General features: G+C 36.2%; 2 protein-coding genes across 2 annotated transcripts in view; one reads left to right on the top strand and one right to left on the bottom strand.

The window, feature by feature from the left end:
• The first annotated feature begins 602 nt into the window (after window positions 1–602).
• Window positions 603–13,253, top strand: LOC123680881. The gene is made up of 3 exons (XM_045618999.1): window positions 603–606; window positions 708–1,081; window positions 9,765–13,253. The coding sequence occupies exons 1-3, from the start codon at window positions 603–605 to the stop codon at window positions 13,251–13,253; spliced, it is 3,867 nt and encodes a 1,288-aa protein (XP_045474955.1).
• A 9,362-nt stretch (window positions 13,254–22,615) lies between these two features.
• Window positions 22,616–27,000, bottom strand: part of LOC123681100 (ribonuclease P protein subunit p25-like protein) — a 41,853-nt gene continuing 37,468 nt past the window's right edge. Inside the window, exon 4 of the mRNA XM_045619306.1 lies at window positions 22,616–22,944. Within this exon, the coding sequence (XP_045475262.1) occupies window positions 22,839–22,944 (106 nt within the window). The 3' untranslated portion in view covers window positions 22,616–22,838. The remainder of the gene's footprint in view (window positions 22,945–27,000) is intronic.

Genomic DNA, 27,000 nt, shown 5'->3' on the forward strand with positions numbered 1-27,000 from the left:
GTTAAGAGAAAAAAAGAAAAGAGACAATGGAATATCAAATTAAACTATCAGATATCAAATCGTTAGATAGAATTACTGTTATTCAAAGAAATAATTAGGTAATATTCAATATCTAATATTAAGGTACTCAACCATACGTAAAGCCACCAAAAAATATCACACTCACTCTCCACCTGTTTTCAATCAGTCGTCAAATCAATAATAATCCTCTTTCAGCTGAAAACTGAAAATTCCCATATTGAACGGCAATCTCCGCGCACTCTCTGTATTAAATATGAGAATCGATAGTGTTCGATAAATTACATCGGGAATCAGTGGCGTTTCTTAAACATGAGCTGGGCAAAATTACATACGGTCCGTTGAATCGTTACAACTCGAACCACTCAGCTTTATTATTAACCGCTGTTTCAAAGAGGGAATGTTTCCGGACCAACTGAAAGTTGCCATTGTCAAACCTCTACATAAAAAATGAGACATCAGTGATCCAAATAGCTATAGACCGATTAGTATTCTGCCCTCTTTTTCAAAAGTATTCGAGAAAATACTAACTACTAGATTACTGAAATTCTTCAAGAAATTTGGTGTGATCTCAGAATGCCAACATGGGTTTGTGAAGAACCGGAGTACTGAAACAGCTGTCTATGAACTTATAAATGAAGTTGTGGTGTCTATTGAGCAGGGAGAAATCCCAATCAGTTTATTTCTAGATTTGACAAGGGCCTTCGATTGTGTGGAACATGGGAGATTGCTGGAAATTCTGGAGGATTGCGGTATAAAGGACAATCAGTTGAGACTATTGGAGAGCTATTTAACATCGAGAAAACAGATAGTTATTATGGAGATTGATAGTGAAATATTGGTGTCAGATGAAAGAGAAATCTTGATGGGCGTACCTCAAGGAAGTATAGCCGGACCTGTTCTGTTCATCGTTTATATTAATTTTCTACCAAAATTGCATAAACCTAGGAGATTGATGTGTTCGACGAGGATGTTTGCGGATGATGCCAATTACTTGATCAGATCCTCAAGTATTTCATCTGCTGTGGGAGAATCGAAGCTTATCGAGTTATCAAGCTTGTCGGTAATTGGTTAAGTAACCACAACCTCATATTGAATTTGGGGAAAACTCAATGCATGTTTTTTTATAGTGACAGATCTAGACTGGACTATCCCGAATCAATAAATGATTCTGTTATGGTTGATGATAGTGTGAGATTTTTGGGAATTGTGCTCGATAAACATTTGAAGTGGGGACCCCATACAGAACAACTTAAAAGTCGGTTAAATTCTGCGTGTTATGTACTACACTGATCAACAATTGCTAGGGATCACTTATGAACTTCTCTTCATTTGTATTTTTTTCAAGTTATCTCGTGAATATCTGTACATTATATGTTCTCTAAGAAAAAAGTAAGATGTTTTGAGTTGATTATATCAAAGTCTTCCTCACTTCATCGGCTCTTGTTCACAAAATCGATTATTATCTGTAGGCTGTTATAGGTGAAGTGAAAAGCAATGTGGCAAGTCATGCCGAGAAGACGTTTGGCTCCTGTGCAACTGGACCAAATCATACGGTGGATACAGGAAGGTTTGTCCCAGCGAGAAGTGTCCCGGCGGTTGAATGTTTCGCAAACTGTCGTGAGTCGGGCTTGGAATAGGTTCATCCAAAACGACTCAGTAGCTTATGTTAATGAGGGAGGTCGGCAGCGCAGTACAACAGCTGCCCAAGATCGTCTTTTGATCCTCAATGCTAGGAGAAATCCCACTTACCCGGCGTCGCGGCTCAATAGATCACTGAGTTCAACAGGAGTTCTAATTTCGAACCAGACTGTAAGACGACGACTACATGTTCGTGGTTTGAGAGCACGTAGGAGGGTACAACATCCCTGTTTGAATAGGGAACACCGGGTTCATCGACGGCAATGGGCTGAGGAGCACCGCAATTGGACACTTGAAGATTGGAGCCGATGTTTATTTACGGATGAGTCTAGATTTCGTTTGGTCAACTCCGATGGACGTATTCTTGCTTGGAGGGAAAGAGGTCGAAGGTATGCAGAACAGTTTATGGTACCCACAACAGCTTTTAGCGGAAGTTCTATATGTGTATGGGGAGGCATTTGTTCGAACCAACGCACAGAGTTGGTTGTTCTGCAGAACACCACCATGACCAGCCAGAGATATCACGATATGATTATTGAACCCATAATTGTTCCGTTTGCTGCTGCCGTGGGCGAGAATTTCATTTTAATTGACGATAATGCCCGTCCACACCGTAGTCGTCTGGTTAATGAAGCGCTAGAAACTCATGCTATTGATAGGATGGACTGGCCAGCTCGCTCTCCAGACATGAATTGCATCGAACATGTCTGGTCTGAGATGTCTAGACAATTGTCAACCTTAGAACAACCGATCAATAACCTGGAGGACCTTTCTAACGCTTTACGGGATATTTGGACGAATTTGCCCCAAAATGTTATAAATCGTTTGATCGAAAGTATGCGTCGTAGGGTAGAATGCTCGAGACGAGCTCATGGGGGACCAACTAGGTACTAGCTTAACCGAAACTTCAGCCTTCTTGTGGTTTCATCATAAAATTTTTATGTTATTCAAACACAGAATTTTGAGTGTTCCTAATAAAGTCTTTTTTTCTCTCCAACTTTCCATTTTTTCATTCTTTTCTCAAGTGAACCATATTATCACATAACATCCGATCGACTTTTTTTAACTCCAAACCCCTTTTGGAAAAACACAAATTCTAAAGGTTGGTATAAAAATGTTCCACTAGGTATCAATATGATTTCTACTTGAACCAAAAATTCTGCCACTAAAATTGGACTCGACATCTCAAATAATAAAATTGCCAATCATTCAAATCGCCTGTACAGTGTCTCAATTAGTAAAAGCAGGATTAAGTGAACAACAGCTTATAAAGATAACGGGACACTCATCATCTTCTTCAATTGAACCCTATCTCCAAATTGACCATGAAATCATGAGAATCTTATTAGTTCCTTACGATCCTCGAGTCCGAGAAATCAAAATGAATATTCCACATGTGTGAATACCACAGAAGAAAATTTTCAAATCAGTACATCAAAGCAAACAATTTATAACAGTTGTGTATTTAATAATTGTACTTTCAAATAATCGAATTTTATTGTATTAATAAAGATGATTATTGTCGTTATTTTATCTTGCCAACAAACACCCAAGCTTTTCTTTTATCAGATAAATTTCTCTTCAACTCAAAGTTTTGCCAATCACTAAAATTGCTCGAAAAACTGACATTAGATAAAATCGCTCCACCTTCGGTGTCAGTTTTTCTCGTGAAATGGACTAGTTTTAATTTTTTTGTTAAGGATCAATTCTAAAAATTTAAGTAAAATGAAACAAAAATGTGGAAAAATCATTGAAATATCTCTAGAAATGAAAAAGTTATGGGACTTTGAAGTTGCGCTTGGAAGAATAATTTCATAGTACGTGTAAGTGTCGTGACGTCACACACTAGACGACTGGTATTCGCAGAGTGCTTACGAATTCATTGGTGTACAATCACTTGTGCCGTTCGTGTCGTGTTTTGTTCGTTACACCATGGCTGAAATAACTGACTATATACATACATATAAATTACTTTTTTCCCTTTTTACTTTTTACTCCTCACATAAATATGTTTTGCCATTGATAGACTTCAACAACCAGTACTCAACTACAAACTGTTTATGAAACGTTTTTTAAATAAATCATCGTTATAAGTTGAACCATGATGAAGCAAACTCAAAAGTAGATACTTACTTGAAAAGTTTGACCCCTTTTATTTCAGCACTGACATAAGATGGATTTGAAGAAAAAAAACCCATCACTGCAAATATATGTATTTTAGGCAAATTGTCAGTTTGTTCTTTCACGAAGCCTTCTTCCATTATGGTGACATAAAAACAAAACTCGAGTTAAAACTACACTGTACAACTACAAACGGCGCGAGAACCTTGGCGCGGCTAAGTATTTAAACGTAATTTATGGTGTAGCGATCACAGGCCAGTGCCGTGACGTCACAGACCAAAGCAATCCGCGCTAAAATACATAAATTTAAATAATCTATTTCTCAGTCACTTATTGATGGATTTTCAAAATTTTTTCACTGATTTATCAGTTTTGCTCTATATTTTAATTCTATCGTGTCGAATATAGTATTATCAACAGAACTAAACTAGTCCATTAGTGATTGGCAAAACTGTTTCGTTGCAAAGAGAAATTTATCCGATAAAAAAAAGCTCGTGTTTTTACTGTTGATACATTAACTCCAATGTTAAAATGTCATATACCTGGAAATGTTATTGTCACTTTGACATCGATAAAAAAGGGGCATCCTTTTTTATCGGATAAAATCTTCTCTTCCTCAATATCTAGTAAAACTGTCAATTAGTCTGTCAGAATTTTGAATTTCAAACATATAGTGCTTTTATTTTGAATCGGTGTGGTAATTATTTAAATTTGTTGTATTAATAAAGATAATTATTGTTGTTGTTCATCCATATATTCTGTCGTTAATTTATATTGCCAAAAAACACTCGAGATTTTTTTTATTAGATAAATTGCTCTTCAACTCAAAGTTTTGCCAATCACTAATTTTGCTCGAAAAACTGACAATACATAAAATCGCTCCACCTTCGGTGTCGCGATTTTTTCATGTCAGTTTTTCGAGCAAAATTAGTGATTGGCAAAACTGTTTCGTTGCAAATTTATCCGATAAAAAAAAGCTCTTGTGTTTTACTGTTGATGATATTTTTTTATCACCTTGATATGAAACATTTTCGAGTAAAATTCATATTTCTACTCGACGATAGCTATAACAATTTTCAGTGTGTTTTTTGTATGCTTTAGTGGTAACATTTTTTACCGCAATTCTCTAGGATGAGTGGATCCCGAGATATAGTCGCTTATTTACCTAGATTCATCGAAACATATGCTTGATTGTTTGAAATTAATAATTTGTATTGCTCTTTCTCAAAAGAATATACATATATACATATATTTTTTTTTCTCCACCGACTTATGCGGGAATTTCCTACTTAGTCATCTGCCGGACGAAACGTCAAGACAGGATGCTGCAGCTACGGGCCCTCCAGGAATTTTCGCACAATCCTATATATATATATATATATATATATATATCTATATATATATATATATCTATATATATATATATATAGATATCTAGATTAAGATATATATATATATATACAGGGTGAGTCTTTGACTTGTACATATATTTTAACCGAAGATTCTTGGGGTCAAAGGAAACACTTTTTCCATTTACCATTTTTTCCGATTCAGCCCTGTTAAAAAGATATAGCCATTTTAAATTTTCATAATGAGCTAATTCACCCCTGGTAACCGGAACACTGAAGTTTTCGCAAGTATAAGATATACAATTTGAACCTTGGAAATAAGCTATTAAATTAAAAAAACCATCATAAACTCACTTTTAACATTCCATTTGTTGAACAAAGTAGTATTTTTAATAAATGAGTTATCCCAATTTCACTGACGATAAAGATTAAATATTTTTCTCTTGATTTTCTATTTCATTTTCGATAATCATAACGAATTGAGCTCGCTACCACCCATATTAGCTTAGCTCTGATATTCATAATTCATATCCATTCATTTATTATATCGCATTTATAATATATCGTTGTTTATTTGATTTCGTACTAGAATTGCAATTTAACCTTACATTCTCAAATAAATAATATTCATCTGTGACAGTTCTAACACAGACTAGTAGTCTGTGGTTTTAAGTTTGAACCTCAAATTTCGAGTGTTGCAAATTTAAACACAACAGTTCGAATAATCTATGTTGTAACTTCTAACCTAAAATCTAAAATATTCATTTAAAGTTTACACTGTTATTGTCTTATGATATTTGATATTATATTTGCATAAAATGAAAATCATCGGAGATTTGAAGAAACCCAACAGAATATTGAAGTTCTATACATATTTTCAAGAAATTTAAAAACAATTTCCAAAATAATGGTGTGGATACAAAATAAATAAGTATGCATTCTGATAGAGAGTAATTCCTTTATGAAATGAAGCATTTGATTTGTGCCAACTATCTCATAAAAATAATGATCTGCATCAATATTTTTGAAGCCATTAGTGTGAAAATATGGAAATGAAGTTATATGGCTCTGTAATCAATGGAAAATGTTAGACTCCACTTGTTATGAAATTTGTTCTATAATATGTACCTGCATTATAGCCAACTATACTTGATTCATCTTGATTTCGCCATTGAAAATAAATGAGAAGTAATTAATATAAATATCCACAATTGAATATCCTGTTTCTTTCAACTCACCTATTTGTTTTCATATTAAAACAATTATGGCACTCTTGGAAGTATGTCAATCATATGCTTTAGGATGAATTTATGGAGTAGCAAAAGAATAAAAGTATTTAATCTCAATCACATGAAAATTTGTCTAGTATGTACTTAGTGGTATGTTTCGATGTGAGTTTGAATGACCACAAGAAGAATACAGTATTGTTCGATGGCAGCAGTCTTTAGTGTGATATTGATTGTTGTCATTAAAATGGGACTATTTTGTGAAAACTTTTTTAAACATGGGCTTTATGGGAAATCTGGACTTTTCAAAATAGAATGTTGATTTTAATGAAGTATCTTATTATCTGAGCTGTGTCAAAGCTCAATAATTTGTAATCAAATAGAAGAGTTGAGGTGAGCTTATTCAAATAACTTCATTTTCAAACTAAGTTGGCTAGTACTTCAATTCTAAAATCTGAGACATGCCATCATAGTAAATATTCATTTCTGTGGTTTTTTTCCACAACAGAACAGAGTTGCATTTAGCCAAAGTACCCATTTTTTTGAATTTCACAGATAATTTTTTTTTTTAAGATCAAGTTACTCGAAAACGGCGCTTTGTACGAAAAAATATGAGGAATACTTTTATTTTTCAAATTAGCCAAATATTCTTCAATGAACGTTCAAATTAATTTTAACAGTTGGGTTCTTAGATTTTCTGGTATTTTTATGTGATGTAATGTTCATAATGAAGAAACTGAAAGATGTGTAGGGAATCTTGTGTTCGGAGAAGATGTATCACATCAAGGAAAAGCTATATTCCAAAAATCATTTCCTTCAATAGAACCATTTACGAGATATAGCCGAAAATCACATTTTTTTATCGATTTTCAACAGCCTGTATCTTAGTAACCGGGCCGAATCGGAAAAAACTATAAAGGACCTCAGGAATCTTCGGTTAAAATATATGTACAAGTCAAAGACTCACCCTGTATATATATATATATATATATATATATATATATATATATATATATATCCTTAGCGAGGATATTAGTCAAGGGGGAGAATCGGACAACATCTATTTTTCATCCCCCTAAATGTTATTTTTCAGACAAAATTTTTTGTCGAAAGTTGCATCATTCACGTAGTTGAAACAAAGAAACGTAGTTTAAAATGTTTATATGCTCTTTGCAACTACATCGGTCAGAGCCGCCTCCGTGGCGTGGTCGGCAGAGACCAAGACTGCGGCACCGCAGAGGTTTCCGATACAAATTCGAATCAAAATTCGCCATCTATTTAGGAAAAACCTGTAACTTTTTTCTCTTGCATATTAGGGTAGTAAAATCTAAAACATGTTTTAAGTAACAGTTCCTGAAAATTTCATCTTTTTGGCTTGAAGGGAAAAGAAATAGCTGAAAATTCAAGACGAAAAACAGTTTTTTGTGAATAACTCAGAAAATATCCACTTTAGGGCAAGGGTGTGATGCATACACTCACATTATTTTTTAACGTAGATTCAATATCTGCCATAAAAAAATGGGGTTCTAATTTGAAAAAATTGATTTTTCACGATTTTGTCATCCCTAACTTTGAAAGCGATTTTTTCACCCCCTGTATCATGACTCGCGATTTCGATTTTTAAAGTGGATACATCAATCTTACATCTTGAAAAATCCCAAAAATGAAAATTTTCCATCCAAAAACCTCGAAGTTATTCTTGTTTCAGCGGAGCTCTATTTTCGATTTTTTTTTCGAAAATTCCCGCTCAGAGAGAATTTTCCAACCAAAACTGAAAAATGTTACATCAAAATAACTTGAAATTTTCTAAGGAATCTATTTCTGCAATGAAAAAATGGTGTTCTAATTTGAAAAACGGAAGTTGACGTCATTTCCGGAAAAACCGGAGGTGCGCATGCCTTGAAAATATTTTAGATTTCATCAGCATCGTGAAATACTTATAAGTGATGAATTTCATGAAAATACGTTCAGTAGTTTCCCGTATAAATATGGATGAGGTTCCTCGTGAAAGACCCTGTATATATATATATATATATATATGTGTAAAGGACATATATATATATATATATATATATATATATATATCGTGAATCTTTAAGGGAATTCGACTGATAAGAAGGATTTCAGTTTTACTCTTTATTCATACCAAGCTTTCGGAACTGGTTAGTTCCTTCCTCAGGGTTACTACAATTTTAACAATTAAAATTAAAATTACATACACAAAAAGAACTTTCACAAATCTTTAAAAACAGTCACTTACAGAATTTGAGGTTGTCTCCTTAATAAGTTAAAATTCATCAATTAACGCAAATTTTTAAGTAAATTAGTCTCAAATACTCTATCAGTTGGATTAATCTTTCTTTGTCAATTGGATGTGAGTATAAACAGTGTGTCTAACCTAACTTAATTATTTTCTTTGGTACATATCACAGAATCGCATTGCGTCAACTTTGGTTTACTTTTTCTTCTTATTTTTATTCTTCTAGTGGTCCATCATAGAATCGTTCCCGGTTTGGATATGTTAACAGGAACGTGTAAACATTGCTTAATTTTTGTACGTCAGTTTTTTTATTTATTGGATTTTCTTGATTTCTTATGTTGATCATTTCTTGTATCAGTCTTTTATTATATTTACCTTCCGTACATAATACTTCTGTATTTTCAAAATCAATTTTATGATCCTTTTTCATTGAGTGTACAGCTAAAGCACATCGTGGGTTCATTGTCCGGATATCACTCTTATGTAACGTTAATCGACTCTTTAACCATTGAGATGTTTGTCCCACATAGGTGCCATCACATTCGGAACATTTAATTTTATACACTACATTAGATTTCAGTGGGTTTGGTGTTGTATCTTTCAATTTACTGTATAACATCTTGATAGTTTTCGTGTTGTATGTACTTATTTTTACTTTTTCATCTTTAAAACAATTCTTAATTTTGCTGGTTAGATTTCCTATGTTGGGAAGGCTGCCATATTTTATTACAGGATCATCTTGAACTATATTTTCAATTTGTTCAGGTTTTCGTCGAGATTCTGTTATGGATACTCTGTCAGTTTCATACATTAGTTTGTCGAGCATTTGTTTTGGATAGGAATTTTGCCGAAAGATCTCATGTACGACTGTTATCTGGAGACAATATATATATATATATATATATATATATATATATATATATATATATATATATATATATATATATATATATATATATATATATATATATATATATATATATATATATATATATATATATATATATATATATATATATATATATGCAGGGTGGCTTTGTGCCTTCGGGGAGTGACGACTTCGCATTTCCCGAGTCTTCCAGGCCCTAGGTTAGCAGCCTGGGTGTCTGAAGTATATGAAGTGCTCCTGTAACGAGAAGCCAAAATCAGGGCGGTAGGAGGCAGCGGACTGGCCACCTTCGGAGCCGTCAGGAGGAAGAGTCTGTTGGGGGAAACTGTGGGGCAAGCGGCGCAGCCCCCCGAGATGGCACCGTAAGCTCAGATCAAGTCTCAGGAGGAAGAGGAGGTGACAGTTTGAACGAAGCACAGGCTAGTTCCACGGTTATCTCTGGGAGACGAGATGGGAGAATGCGATGGTCTGAGGAAGAAAACATTCTTTTAATGCGCGTTCACTTTATTGCTTTGGAGATGCAAGAACTCACAGGACGAACTTACCGACAAATTTTAACTGAGACCTGGAATGAAATCTACCCAGAGAAACGATCTTATCCCAATTTATTAGCAAATAGAGTCAGATGGATTCTCCAGAATGGCAAATTTTCGTCGATGGAGCTCGATTCTATAATGCAGAGTGTTTCACCACTTGGAGCGGAGGTACAGGAAGAAATGGGGTCAACTGGGAATGGTACGCAGGTGGAGACTAGAGTGAGCTTTAGACAAACCGGAACAGAGCGACGCTTCTCCAGAAATTTGCAATTGTTCTCGGGAATGGGACCTGAGAAAAGACCAAAATTGCCAAGGATGAAGGGCTCCGTCAGGTTGCTTCAGACTGTTCGGAAAATTGATGACGTATTGAACACCTGTATGCGGAACTCAAAGAATATTGAAGAGATACTGGACATGGTCTATGCGGCTGCGGTGACTTTCTGCGAGGAGGTTGGCATTCATTTAGGAAACAATCAACCCACGCACCGCAAAGATAAAACCCCTCCATGGAAAATACGCCTAGAAAAGAAGATAGATGAGAACAGAAGGAAGATTGGGGTGATTCACACTTACCTGCATGCGGAGAGTCCATCGAGAAAGCTTCTGAAGAAAACACTAAGAGTTGCGTCGGAGTACCGGGTGAGGAGTCGTGGTTGGCACCTGAGAGAGGAGCTGGTGACAATCTGCGATAGGCTGAAACAAAAGGTTAAAACTTTAGGCAATCGCTTGAAACGTTATAACGAGAGAGTTAAGAGGTACAGGAACAACGAACTGTATTACAAAAACCCACAGCAATTTTTTCGGTCGCTTGAAGAGGGAGTAGAGGCTGCAGGGGAAGAATCGCCATCATTGAAAGAAATGTATAGAGAATGGAATGAAATCTGGGGGGACGCGAAGACGCATGACGACGGGGCCTATTGGATAAAAGAAGCTGAGAGGAAAGCTGAAACGTATGACATGGAAGAGCTTGAAATAAAGGAGGAAGATATACGTATGGTGCTGAGAAGGGCAAGAAATTGGTCTGCCCCGGGCTCTGATGGATTGCACAATTATTGGTGGAAGAACTTCCAATCAACACATAAACATCTGGCTAGAATGTTCCAGGAAGCCCTGCACAACCCTTCGGTGATACCGGAGTCTCTCACGCTTGGTGTAACCCACATGATACCAAAGGGAGATAAAACCAGCGACCCAAAAAACTACGGACCCATCACTTGCCTGCCCTCAATATACAAGATACTTACAGGTGTGCTCACGACGACCATTTGGAGGCATGTGGACAACTATGGAATAATGGCCCCAGAGCAGAATGGATGCAGGAAAAATATAAGAGGATGTAAGGAGGCTCTCATTGTTGATCACCTGGTGATGAAACAGGCCAGGAAAAAGCTGAGGAATATATCTGTGGCATGGATCGACTATAAAAAGGCCTTCGATTGCATGCCACACTCTTGGCTGCTGAAAACCTTGCGCCTTTATGGAGTATCTGAGTCTGTAGTGAAGCTTCTAGAACATCTGATGAAATCGTGGCGTACGCAATTACTGGTCACCACGCAGGGAAAAACTACCGCAACACCTGAAATAAAAATCAGAAGAGGAATATTTCAAGGTGATAAGCTCAGTCCGCTATGGTTCTGTCTGGCGCTGAATTTCTTGAGTAAGCTTTTGAGAGATGACAAATATGGCTACATAATTGAAAGACGAAGGAACACGAAGATTAACCATCAGCTTTACATAGATGATCTGAAGCTTTATGCATCCAGTGAGGGGGAGATGAAGAGAATGCTCAAGATTGTGGCATCCTTCTCGGAGACGGTAAGGATGGAAATGGGGCTGAGTAAGTGTGCGGTGGTGCATGTACAGAGAGGAAAACTGGTGGAGGGAGATGAAATGCAGGTGCAGGATAGCATATCTATCCGAAGAATGGGGTTGGACGAAACATACAAGTACCTGGGAGTTCAACAGGGGCTGGAAATAAATCTTGCCGAATCTAAGGCAACCTTTAAAGAAAAGTTTTTTGGAAGGCTCAGAAAGGTCCTGGCAAGCAAACTGAACTCAAGATCTATGTTCACTGCCATCAACACCTGGGCTGTTCCGTGCATAGCCTACTCATTTGGAGTTGTAAGATGGTCGACCACAGAGCTCCAATCAATGGATACAAGGGTAAGGGTTCTCCTGACAAAATACGGGATTCATCACCCACATGCCTCGGTAAGCAGACTATATGTACCCAGGAAGGATGGAGGTAGAGGGTTACAGAGTCTGGAAATCATCCATAATAATGTCGTGAAGGATTTGAGAGGGTACTTTCAGACAAAAAACTCACCATTGTTCAAGGTTATATGTCAGGAGGACGAGAACATAACAGCGCTTAATCTATCAGACCGAAGAAATCCCACCGAGGCACCGACCATCGGAACGCTGACTGAACGGTGGCACGGAATGACGCTACATGGCAGGTACCCAGAAGCCCTGAAAAATAATAATGTCAACAAGGAACAATCACTTAAATATATAACAGCGGGTTACTTATATCCTGAGACTGAAGGAAGACTGGTGGCAATCCAAGACCAGGTGGTTCCGACTAGAGCATATATTAAGAACATAACAAAAAGATACTTACCATCAGATAGATGCCGAAAGTGCTCTCAGGGTCTTGAAACAATACAGCATGTCACGTCTTCTTGCTCCATCTTGGCACCTAAAGAGTATACAGACCGCCATAACGCAATGGCTAAGGTTTACCACCAAGCGATAGCTATAAGAACTGGATTGATACTCACCTCAAGGAAGCCGTACGAATACGTGCCAAAAGCGGTCATGGAAAATGAGAATTACAGGCTCTACTGGGACACCCTGATGGAGACGGATAGGCTGGTTGCACACAACAGACCGGATATTGTTATCTTCGACAAAGTTAAGAAGGAGGCAAATATTATCGACGTCACTGTGCCTGCAGATGATAACATTTCTAGAGCATACACCGAAAAAAATACGAAATACGAAGATCTCGCTTTCGAGCTGAAAGAGATTTATAATCTCAGAAAGGTGTATATTATCCCGCTCATAATCACGACGAACGGCCTGGTGGAGACACATCTGGGAGAGAACACAGCTCTATTGGGATTGGATCAGGACATCATAAGCACAGCGCAGAAGGAGGTAGTCCTGTGGACGACAAGAATAGTCCGAAAATTTCTTGTCAATGGCTGAAGTTGTCTTGATCAGGTTTGATCCGACATCTTCGGGCCCAGCCAAACCCCTCGAGGTGAAAAAAAAAAAAAAAAAAAAAAAATATATATATATATGAACTTTGTGTGTTCCGGATTGGACCGCGTTTAATATTTTGTCGTGTTCGACGTTTCGGCTCCGATTTTGGAGCCATTTTCAAGAACTGTTGACTTTACGCCGGGGTCTCAATCTGCCTACTCCCCAGGTATCATCAACAAGAGTATTCTCGTAGGTGTGTCCCTCGAGGCAACTGAACGTTAACCACGAGAGGTCCTGTATTCATAGTAGAAGGAGGTGACCCACGTGATGGAGGTTGCGCAGTTCTTAGGCAGCCTCCAGTCATTGATCGAGCTGTCATCGATCGAGTTGTTATTGATCGAGTTGTTTTCGATCGGTTTGTTGTCGATCGAGTTGTTATCGATTGTGCAGGAACCGATGGTGATGTCACGTGACTTCGAGTCATCGATCGGGTTGTTATCGAACGGGTGGCAACTGGGAGCCTGGTACGGGTGGTATGAAGCTGAACTGTCGATCGGGTTGTTGTCGGGGGCTGAGTTGTCGATCGATGTGTTGCCATGAGACGGGAAATCAAAGGTTTCCAAGTGTTGGGTAATCTTTGACCATCATCCCGTTTGTTGAGACAATTGGGTCGTTTTTCGATCTCGAGTGCTTCACGGATTATCCTACATGTCAGGGTTCTCTCTGCAGAGATGGTCTTACATCCCTCAAAATCAACGTTATGTCCTGTTTCAGAGTAGTGTTTGAATAGGGCAGATGTTGGATCTCCTTGGCGTATTGCAAGTTGGTGCTCATATACTCTGTTAGTTATGTCTCTGTTGGTTTGTCCTATGTATGTTCTAGGACATGCGGAACATGGTATCTCGTATACTCCTTGAGACTCGTTATCGATCGTAAAAGAAAGTAAGTATCCTTTGGTGTTAGAAGAAATTTGGAAATTTTGTTATCGGCTGTGAAAACTGTTTTTATATCCTGTTTTCGTAGTATGCGACTGATTTTGTCAGTGACACCTTTGATAAAAGGTAGAAAAGCTCTATGAGGGAAATTTTCTAGAGGATTTTTGGGCTGTTGTGTATGGGTCTGATGTCGGTTGATGGCTTTCTGAACTTGTTGACTGTTGTAGCCATTCTGTTGTAGGGCGGTTTGAAGGATGTTGATTTCTTTTTGAATGTGTTATCTGTCAGTGTACCACAAGAAAAAGTACTCTCGCCGAAGTTGTACAACATTTTCTCATCGGACATCCCAAGAATTTTCAAAGACGACGTAAAAATGTTCACCTATGCTGATGTCACTGCTGTGCTTGCCCATTCCAGGAATATGAACCGTAGCGGAAGATACCTTCAGACAGCCACAAACGACATCCTGAAATGGATGGAAAAATGAAAGGTGAAAGTCAATCTGGCAAAATCACAAGCAATTGTCTTCAGCAGAATATCAGGTCTTCCAACAGACCAAATTGAAATAAACGTGGAAAAGATCCCATGGATTAACAAAATTAAAAACCTCAGTGTGATCTTCCACCCTAAACTAACATGGAAAGATCACATCGACGCAATCAGAAAAAGAAAGTAAGCCAGAAAAATGTATAACTTCATCCCCTATAATCGAGAAACAGTCCGCTGAGCTTGGATAATAAACTAAGATTATACAAGGTTGTTATTATACCAAGCATTTTATACTTCTCCACAGCATGGGGTCAAGCTGAAAAGTACGACAAAATAAACTAAAAGTATTACAGAACAAAATCCTAAGAAAAATAACAGATGCCCCTTGGTTCATCTGAAACACTGATATCAGACAAGACCTGAAGATGGAGATTATATCGAAGCAAATAAAACTACGAAACAGGAAGCTGCTAGATAAACTTGAGTTCCACTCAAACAAGACGCTGAAAGATGCCCTTAATTATGACCCGCAAGACCCTTCAAAAATAAGGCACCCCATGTTAGCGCTTATAGAAAACGAAGAAGAGAGCTAAACTCCGTCACATTATGCGTGTGAGACATAAGCACGTCCTCTAAAGTTTCCTCTTCCTAGGAAACAATCAGGACAAAGGATAACAGTGTTTTACACTATTCCGATGTAACCAACGTCCACAGCTCAATTCATTCAGCATTCAACGATCGACATACTTCAACCACAGAATAGAGAGGAATTTTTTTTTTTCCTTTATATGTGCTTGGCTACTAAGACCATCTACACAGCGAACATGTCATATTTATTATATCGAACTCATAAACCTCCACCAGACATACACAACATCCATGACCTAGCCAGGATTCGAACCCGGTACCTTCGGCACCACAGCCAACTTCTCAGTCCACTGTACTACCGAGGTAGTCTTAGAGAGGTATTAATACCTCTCTATTCTGTGCTTCAACCAGACTTCGATAATATACCTGCTCTCAACAAGAAGCCTCAACGATCCACTAATCTTACTCTTCAGCACGACCAGCTGAAACCCAGATGTCAAACCCATAGAGTAAGTATATATAGAGGAGAAACTGAGGTACTAAACTCTGAAACAGTAATTTAGTTCCCTCAACAACTTCTAGTGGCCGCTCGCATCGCTGATTTTCTGTTTACCTCGAGAAATATTTACTTAACCTCAAAAATTTTTAGTTGATCCGTCGAACGTAGCTTACTTTATTTTTGGTAAGAGATTTATTATGTCGCAAGTCAACTTTGAAATCCAACAAATATTGTGTTCCTAAATATGGAGATATGTATAGTAAACGTCATCGTTTTCGAATGAAGAGAAGGAGCCAACAATTTTCAAACTTTGGCTCGAAAAAGTTAGTTATCCATTGCTCAACTCTAAAATTCCTCAACAAATTTGCAAGAATTGAAATTAGATAGCCTTAAAGGAATTTGGCAACTGCTATCCCTGAATTATTTCTTCCTGGTGAGTTAAATTTTGTTATATTTTCTTCAGTGTAAAAGTTAAACGATAAGCAATTAAGTATAGTCCTCAAGGAGAAGTGCTAACCGTAGACAAGTGTTTCGGCTGTCCATAAATATTATCTTTTTTTAAAAACTTACCCTCAATAGTAATTTTGCATATGTATATATAGATATATATGATTGGCAAGAAAATTATTATTTACTTATCTGCCATTTATTTACTTTTTTATTTATATTTCACAGGATTTTCAAACCAAGGGGAAGACAGAGAAGTTCATGACACTGAAGGAATACATCTCCAAAGTGATGTTGAGAGGGAAGTATCAACAGAGACTTTGAAGAATTTTAAGCAGCCTCAGCAAACTAATATATAGAAAAAGGTTAACTGAAAATGAACGTTATCTATCAAAATGTCTGATTGATCAGAGTAGAAAACTGAGAATTATCCAAAAAAAAGTTTCATCTTACAAAGAGCGGCTAAAAAATGTAGAGAAACTTAATTCATCAGCAAATTTCAGTAGACTGATGTTGTTTCTCCAACAGCTTTTAATCGGGCACACTTTTGGAAGTAGTTGTGAGTTCCAAAATGTCTGATTGATCAGAGTAGAAAACTGAGAATTATCCAAAAAAAAGTTTCATCTTACAAAGAGCGGCTAAAAAATGTAGAGAAACTTAATTCATCAGCAAATTTCAGTAGACTGATGAATTATGTTTCTCCAACAGCTTTTAATCGGGCACACTTTTGGAAGTAGTTGTGAGTTCTCAACATTTCAAACAAATGGTATAGTAGAGTTTTCAATTCTGATTGAGTCAATTTAGAACTATTTATTGCAATAAATTTGATGAAAATATAAGTACTTATGAATGTTTTGCTTCCTACAGATATCGAGGACAACAATTAATTGACACTAGAGGCTGTGGGCACTGCAGAGCTCATGGATAAGCTGTTTGATAGCCTGAATATGCAATTGTGAAGGGCACTGATACAAAATTCAAATCTTCTGGAGTTACATGTGACCCAATTAAAAATTTGGCATACTAGAAATATTTAAAAAAATGTAAAACTTCAAATAGATGATTTTTTTATATGAATTTGTGTTTTCTCTGAACTTAAGCCTCTAATCTTGTCAAATATATTGGATGTGAAAGAACTCGTACAGGAATATAATGGTAATATAGCTCATTCAAAAAGAAATGCCTATTACGTTATTTTCGTACGTTGTTTATTTTCACATTCAAAATCTTATTTGAATTAAAATATTTTCAATTTCAAATTTTCGCGCGCTCATTTTATAATTTCACAAATAACCGCATGAGGTCACTGAAAGCAGTGTTAATTTTATCATGAGAGTTTCCATTCTATACATACTTGTTCTATGGTCAAACCTCATCGGCCGCCAGACGCTTCAAGAAATTATCTGGGACCCTATTCTCGACAAGTGATGTTTCAACACGTATACGAACTTTTCGAATGTCACACGTTTTGGTATTCTTGACTCGTGAACTTGAAAACACACGTTCCCGGTGCGAATGCTTAATGCGAGCGCTTTTTGGCATTCGTTTTGATTCTTTGACAATCTGAATGCCATGAAGATATATTCATAAGTCATTATACCAACTGAACACAAACAATCTACGTGATCACAGTTTAAAACTCAAGCGTGAAAATTTTCGTAAGTAATTGCATAAGTGCATCAAAATTACCGATAATATTGCATGACAGCGTGTTGTCATGAAAACTGTCTGAGATCGCTGGAATGCGAAATTATCCGGTCATTTTGATACACGAGAGTAATTCGGGGGAATATTTCCCGAATAAACTGTTACCTTAGTTGTCAAACTTATGTTGAATGGAATTGCCATAGATTCGAACTGTGTAAGATGCATAGAAACTATGCATCTATGAACAGTGCAATTATCGCAGGGCTATTTCGCTTCCTACAATGCATATATCGCTGTAATTTTCGATAATTGCATTCCATTTACATAGAATTTTTGACAGGAGGGAAATATTCGTGCAAAGTGCCGCGAATAATTCATTTCTAATAGAGTGTTCAGTGTATGGAATAGACTCCCCGTTGACCCCCGTTAAGCTAGCAGAACAAATTTCGATTTCGTTTGAACCCTCTATGAAATTTCTGAATTTACAATTTTTTAAAGAAACCCTGGGTTCTGCCCGCTTTACAGCAGGTTAAGCTAGCAGAACCCAATCGTAAATGAACACCTCAGAATAATTTAAATATCATAATAATTTTAGGCTCTATTCAAACTATTTAATTACCCTATTCCGTAATTTTTTGCTCCTCAAATTACAAAGAACTCATGAGTACTTCTACTGCATTCATCCCATTCCGTCAGTACGTGAAAACAGCAAATCTCATATGAATATGAAAAAAATGATTACGCCATAATTTTAGGCTCTATTCAAACTAATTAATTACTCCTTTCCAGAATTTTTTGCTCCTCAAATTACCGAGATCTCATGAGTTCTACTACTACATTCATCCAATTCCGTCAGTACGTGCAAAATCCAAATCTCATATGAATTCCGTCAGTACGTGAAAACAGCAAATCTCATAAAAATATGGAAGAAATGATAAGGGCATAATTTCAGGCTCTATTCAGACTAATTAATTACCCCTATCTGGAATTTTTTGCTCCTCAGATTACCGAGATCTCATGAGTACTACTACGACATTCATCCAATTCCGTCAGTACGTGAAAAATGCAAATCTCATATGAATATGGAAAAAATTATTGCGGCATAATTTTAGGCTCTATTCAAACTAATTAATTATTCCTTTCCGGAATTTTTTGCGCCTTAAATTACCGAGATCTCATAAGTTCTACTACTACATTCATCCAATTCCGTCAGAACGTGAAAAATGCAAATCTCATATGAATATGGAAATAATTATTACGGCATAATTTTAGGCTCTATTCAAACTAATTAATTACCTCTTTCCGGAATTTTTTGATCCTCAGATTACCGCGAACTCATGAGAACTTCTACTGCGTTCATCCCATTTCGGCAGTACGTGAAAAATGCAAATCTCATAAGAATATGGAAGAAATTATTATGGCATAATTTTAGGCTCTATTCAAACTAATTAATAACCCTATTCCGGAATTTTTTGCTCCTCAGATTACCGAGATCTCATAAGTACTACTACTACATTCATCCAATTCCGTCAGTACGTGAACAATGGAAATCTCATATGAATATGGAGAAAATTATTATGGCATAATTTTAGGCTCTATTCAAACTAATTAATTACCCTATTCCGGAATTTTTTGCTCCTCAGAATACCCTATTAAGGTATTTTTCACTCCTCAAATTACCAAGAACTCATGAGTACTTCTACTGCAATCATCCCATTCCGTCAGTACGTGAAAACAGCAAATCTCATAAGAATATGGAAGAAATTATAAGGGCATAATTTTAGGCTCTATTCAAAGTAATTAATTACCCTATTCCGGAATTTTTTGCTCCTCAGATTACCGAGATCTCATGAGTACTTCTACTGCATTCATCCCATTCAGTCAGTATGTGAAAACAGCAAATCTCATATGAATATGGAAAAAATGGTTACGCCATAATTTTAGGCTCTCTTCAAACTTGATCAATTCCCCATTCCGGAATTTTTTGCTCCTCAGATTACCGAGAACTCATGAGCACTTCTACTGCATTCATCCCATTCCGGCAGTAGGTACGTGAAAACAGCAAATCTCATATGAATATGGAAAAAATGATTACGCCATAATTTTAGACTCTATTCAAACTAATTAATTACTCCTTTCCGAAATTTTTCGCTCCGCAAATTACCGAGATCTCATAAGTTCAACCACTACATTCATCCAATTGCGTCAGTACGTGAAAAATGCAAATCTCATATGAATATGGAGAAAATTATTATGGCATAATTTTAAGCCATATTCAAACTCATTAATAAACCTATTCCGAAATTTTTGCTCCTCAGATTACCGAGATCTCATGAGTACTTCTACTGCATTCAGTCAGAAATTTTATAAATCGTTTGGTCGAAAGTATGCCTTGTAGGGTAGAATGCTTGAGACGAGCTCGTGAGGGACCAACTAGGTACAAGCTTAACCGAAACTTCAGCCTTCTTGTGGTTTCATCATAAAATTTTTATGTTATTCAAACACAGAATTTTGAGTGTTCCTAATAAAGTCTTTTTTTCTCTCCAACTTTCCATTTGTTCATTCTTTTCTCAAGTGAACCATATTATCAACTGAAAATACTCCGATATCTGACTAAATTTATAATCTTGGAGCGAATATTTCAGAAATAAATTTAGAACAAGTAAGTGATCCCTATCAATTGTTGAGCAGTGTATTAGCTATTTCTTCATTATCTTGCGTGCCGACACCGTCAAATATTATTTCTTTTATTTCTGTTTCAGATTTGAGGCCGCTGCCACATATATTCTTCATGCAATCCCATACAGCTTTGGACTCACATTGGGAAGTGTCAATAATCTTCTGTAAATGAGCCTTTTTAGAATTATTCACCGATATTTCTATTTCTTTTTTCAGGTGGATGTATTCATTTTTGATTATTTCATTATTAGGTTCTTTTTTAGTTTGTATGTAAAGGTTATTTTTTTTGTTAATTAACTTAAGTATTGCCGGTGTAATCCACTTCTTTCGAATTCTTTCTTGTTTTTTCAACTTTACTGTTTGTGTATTATTTTTTATGTGTCTGACTAAGGTATCAATAAAAAGCTGAGCAATGTGATTTACTTTGGTTTTTTTAATATATTTGAGACCATGACTCCTCCAGCAAATCCTCCCTCAATTTAAAGTATTCTATATAATGCTTAAATTTTCTTTCCTTAGCTTGATGTATGGGTATATCCTTTTCAGAGCCTATGATTAGTACAACTGGAAAATGATCCGTAATAAGGTACTGCAGAATATAGCCTTCCACGTTTTTCAGTTTGTTTTCAATGTTGGGTGTTTTGAAAAATATATGGTCAATACAACTATTTCCTTCAGGGCGTGTGCATTCATTAATGATAGACATAAACCCATATGTGTACATAATATTTTTATATTCGTCTACGAAATCGTTATCCGTTAACAAATTTATGTTTATATCTCCGATCAGCACATGTCTTTTTACGTGATTCATATTATCAAGATACGTTAGAAGATCTTTATTAAAGGTGTCCACACAAGTTTGGGGAGACTTATAAATTGCGGTTAATGCCATGTTCTTACATATACCTATATTTCTACTTACTCACTGATTTTATGTAGGAACGAAAGATATTGACTATACCTGACAATAAAATAACGCATAACGCTTTTTCAAATTCAATTTGGGGTTGAGGTATTACCAGAAGTTTTCAAATCTATTGGTCCAGTGCAGTTCTCCTTATAATTTTGACTATGTGTATTGAATTGAACCTTTCTAGCAGTGAAATACCTTTGGATGAATTCCAAATTGTTTTTATTCATTAATTAATAATTAACTCTTATAAAATTGTAACCGTCAATATTCAATCGATGTGAAAGGAAATTAGAATCTAACCAAGTTTCACTCAACCCCAAGACATCGTAACTTTGTGTACATAAAAAGTCTCTTATTTCCTAGAAATGGGGTACTAGAGATCTTATATTAAAAAAGGGTGTTGTGAAATCTCTCATGAATATTCTAAGAACAGACCCTTTTGTATGAGAAAAAATACGAATACCAGTACAATACCCTCAGAAAGTTAACTAATTATGGGGAAAATCTTAGCTGACAATGGTGAAAGATTACGTGGAACACAAACAATTACAAAATAATATGAATATAATATAATTGAACAAAGTGTACAAAAAAAAATATTATAAAATCAGTTGAAATTATCAATAGGAATTATCGATGAATGATTATCCGGTTAACATTTACCGAACTCAGAACAGTGGAGACGGTGCGAATTGTGTGATTCTTAGAATCCCGAATACAAGAGAGATGAAAGTTTAGTATCACCAATCACAATCGAGCTAGCCGATTGTGTGTGGGTGAGCCATAGGCGTGGAGAATCCTAATTTTATTGATCAATATTTTATCAGGAATCCTTTTTTCTTAACTTCACAATAGCTGAATCATTAAACTGAGAAAAACATTGGCCCTTTGAGACACGAAAGAATTTTTATGAATGAATTACATTGTAAACTATTTTTGAGCATGAATTGATTATTTCGAAATTAATCAAATTATATTAGGCTACTGCTATAGTGTCTCGTCAGACGAGGAGTGACGAATATTGGCATCAAAACAAATGCATCAGTACCAAGGCGATTTCCGTTCCTCTTATTAATGTTCTAAGGTGCGAACAGTGAACAGTTTTTCAGTATTTTTTTATTTTAAAACATTTTTTTATTTAATTAAATTTAGTAAATAGTGTGAATGAATAATAGCCATTATCTTTATTGGTCATCATCATAACACATAAATTACACAATTTGAGCTAAGAGCTAGTATATTACACAATTTTCTTCTGGCCCGACACATATGAACAATGATATTCAATATTTCCCTGAAGCAACATTTTGAGCAAGATGATATATTACCTGATATCAACAATGAAACAGGTTCTAATCAGGGGAACAGCGATCAATCAGTATCATCATTTATTTTTGTTTTTTTTTTGAATCTGACGCCTTGTTGGTATCACATTTCTCCTTTGATATTTTGACATTTTCTTGATATGGTACAAACTGACCAGGGGGTTGATAACTGAAATTAAATATATTATAAATATTTACACTTCACTAAAAAAGTATAGCATGAAACATTATTATCATACCACTAACTTTAGATACTTTTTTCATGTACTAATTCACGAAATGAGATAGAAAAAAGAACCCTCAGTAAAAATGAATTCATAATAACAATTTTTTGTATACAAGTCTCACAGGGTAATGTTGGTTATTGATCAAAATTTCAAACAATCCATTGGAATGAATATAAAAAACTAATGTTTGAATGTTTCGGTATCTACTTGAAGTGAAAATTTTTGATTTTGAAATTATAACCCGTTAACATTTTTTCTTTATAATCACCGTCGATAAACATGATAATTCTGAGAAGGGCGATCGACTGGTAAGACAGACAGTAATTAATGAAAGTGTTCATCGACGATGCCCTATACATCGACCAAACTCGGTGGCCTTGGAATCTTCACATTTTCCCGGAAAATTTCCCTTAGAAAGAGAGGGTGAGGAACGCTAAATCCAAGTTGCCCATTTTTGCTGTTCTCATGAACGAAATGGACTACTGGAATAGGAAGATTAGTAAAATGATAAACCCGCAATATAACACCGTCGATGACATCACATATAGAGAACCAGTACCCTAGAAGTCTGCAATGATAGTGCATTTATCACTTCGCCCCCTCTCTGTATGGTTAAGTGAATATTACATAAGAGGCGAGTATAAAAATGCATAGTTCAATAACTTTGGCGTCGGATAGAACAACTGTTCATATGAACATATACCCTAACAAGTTTCGTTTTAGAGATACAGGGTGTTAAAGTCTGAAAAAAAATTAGTTTTTACTTATAACTCTTGTAATATTACATTCATTGTTTTGATTTTTTTAGGTATTGAGGTCTAGATAATGTAATGTTTCGAATTAGGTGAGTATCTTCGGCCAAAATTATTCTGGCGTGGATATCGGGGTGCGATGATCTTTTTCCAATTGAAAATCTACACCACTGACATTTTTCAGAGAAAATTATTTCATTTCTGAAAGTTTAACTGAAAGAAAAGGTCTCCTGATTTTTCTATAGAATAAAAATATAGAATTTTCCAGATAATCGAGAATACGTTTAAAAAAGTGTGTATTTTGACATATTAAATATAAATATGACATATTAAATGAAATATGTTTTTTGTTTATGAAATTTTCCCACCTGTCGCTCTTCACTACAGCTGAAGCCACTGCAATCGCGCTTAGCTAACCCCCATTTCATGGTCGGTAGGTACCGGGTTTTTCACCATAATTTGACCCCCCCTTTAACTTTGTTACTAAAAGAGGTACAAAAAAATGTTTTCTACAAAAAGATCACGAAATCGACAAGTGTTTTTCAAAATGATTTCACAAAATGAAATATATACAGAGTGTCCAACATATTGATTGCAACTTCATTTTTTCAAATGGAACACCCTGTATATTTTTCCATATTTGACCAGCTCTTTTTTTCCTGATTACGAATATATAACATATGTTTGGTCTATCTCTCTTATTCTGAGTACCACAGAGTTTCAAATTTTAAGAACAACCTGACAAGCTAAGTAATCAGTTTTCAAGTGGTAGGCTGCGATAACTCAAAATGCCCTTTTTTGAATTATCTCGTTAGCAACAACATGACATTCGTTTTTCACTATAAATTGTAATTGGATGATTAGGATGTAACTCCATATATATTCTCTCCTTGTAACGTTCTTATTTTTATTGTTCTTCAAAAAAAGTGAAAATATTTCAAATTTTTCTGCTTCTGTGTAGTGTATATTCGATGAACAGTTTCATTCATCGTTGCCAACGAGATAACTCAAAAAAGAGCATTTTGAGTTGTCGCAGCCTACCACTTGAAAACTGGTTACTTAGCTTGCCAGGTGGTTCATAAAATTTGAAACTCTGTGGTACTCAGAATAAGAGAGATAGACCAAACATATGTTATATATTCCTAATCAGGGGAAAAAGAGCTAGCCTAATATAGAAATATATACAGGGTGTTCCATTTGAAAAAATGAAGTTGTAATCAATATGTTGCCCACTCTGTATATATTTCGTTTTGTGAAATCATTTTAGAAAACACTAGTCGATTTCGTGAAACTTTTGTGGAAAACATTTTTTTGTACCCCTTTTAGAAACAAAGTTAAAGGGTAGGGGGTCAAATTATGGTGAAAAACCCGGTACAACAGACTCACTGAGGAAATTTTGATGGGCTTTCCTAAAATATGTGTGGTCTGCCGTCCACTGGCTCTCAAACTATACGTACAAAATGCCTGTCCACTAAGCCCCGGTGCACACATCCGACTTTTGCAGTTGCGACACTGTTGCGGTGTCGTACTTGCGGGCTGTGGTACAAATGGGAACATGCACACTACCCGTCGTGCCGTTGCGGCGTCGTAACTGCCATCATGCGGGCTGTGGTACAAAGAATCAAATGGGAGCATGCACACTAGCGTACGACACCGCAACGGCGTCGCAACTGCAAAAGTCGAATGTGTGCACCGGGGCTTCAGGTTAACATGTTCTAATGTCGTTGTTCATTTTCCCGAAGCACCTCCCGTGGGATTGGAACAACAGAAACCTCTCTTGGGATTGAAAAATATCAAGAAGTACCTTGAGATACAGAATTTGGAATAGTACGTACGTTAAACCACTTGAGTTATCTGAAGAGAATTGAGGGCAGATTATCTCATTGTTCGAAGAGATTGCATCGAATTACTGTGGAAGATGATAGTGAGGAAAAGCAAAAACGCGAGGTTACGATTAAGATTATTGAGTTGGAAGCTGATTTTTATGATTGTAAGCCAGCAGAGAAATATGTAACTCCCTACAGTGGCTCTATATACTACAGTGACGACACGGCTCGTCAGCGTTTTGATTGGTTGGAGACTTGTCCGGCATTAAAGGTCGAACTTTCACCAGAGATCTCTGATTTTCACTATTTACATTCGAATGCCGTACTATTTCACATGCTTTAAAGCATTCTCGTTTAACTTAATTGTTAGCTATTGTGACTGGTTTAGGGGGTTCAAACCCCCCTAAAATGTGAAAATGTTATCAAAAGAAACTAGCGGGCGACCAACCTTGGCGCATGATGGTCGAAATTGTCGTCACTGTTGTATATAAAGTCACTGTATAACTTCTACCCCATCAGTGCCATATGTTCCAGTTTCGAGTCATTTATCGTCATGTAATAAAGTTCAAGTTACATTCAAATTATGATCAGATTTTACTTGATGAAATTAAATTTAGAAAACAACGTCCAAGAGAGAATGTCAGTGTGTTGATAACAACTTTAGAATCACAATTTCATGTCGACAGCTGTAGTACATGCAATAAAACCAGCTGAAGACTTGACTCCCTTGCAGCAAGACGGGTTGAATGAGGTGGTGAATTTATTCCGATCAATAGGACCTAAGAACGAAATCGGTGGGACACACTTACTAACGCATACTATAAAAACTGAAGGTTCTCCAATACTCCAAAGACAATTCCCTCTCTCACCTGCTATGCAGTCTGTTCTCAATGAGGAGATTGATGAGATGTTAAAACTTGATATAATGAAGCCAGTAACAACAACTTCACCCTGCTTGTCTCCTCTTTGGTTGGTCGGTAAGAAAGATGGATCATTCAGAGTTTGTTTCGATGGAAGAAAGCTAAATTCAGTTACCGGCGTGAACTTGGCAGCCACTTTTCAGCAGCCGAATTCATTCCATCAGCCAAACGACCAGTGGCGTCGGTAGAAATTGAAACTAACGAATCGATCTGTTTTTGGGGTGCAACGCAAGAATTTGATTATTGAGTATACTTAAACGACTTCAATCAAGTAATTATGACATTTCAATGCACAAAATAATATTATATACGAAGGTGAATCATGCTGATCAATGAAACGACGAGGTACATACAAGTATTTTCACGAATGAAACATTGAAAAATGTTTAGCCAAGTTGATATTTGGTTTACTTTCTTTTCAATAGTCACAGAATAAAATATCCGAAGCACATTGATTTGCAGGTCGTCTAAGGGGTAATTTACACTTGTGAATTTTTCGA

This window comes from Harmonia axyridis, chromosome 5, assembly GCF_914767665.1.
Source record: "Harmonia axyridis chromosome 5, icHarAxyr1.1, whole genome shotgun sequence".
NCBI lineage: Eukaryota > Metazoa > Arthropoda > Insecta > Coleoptera > Coccinellidae > Harmonia > Harmonia axyridis.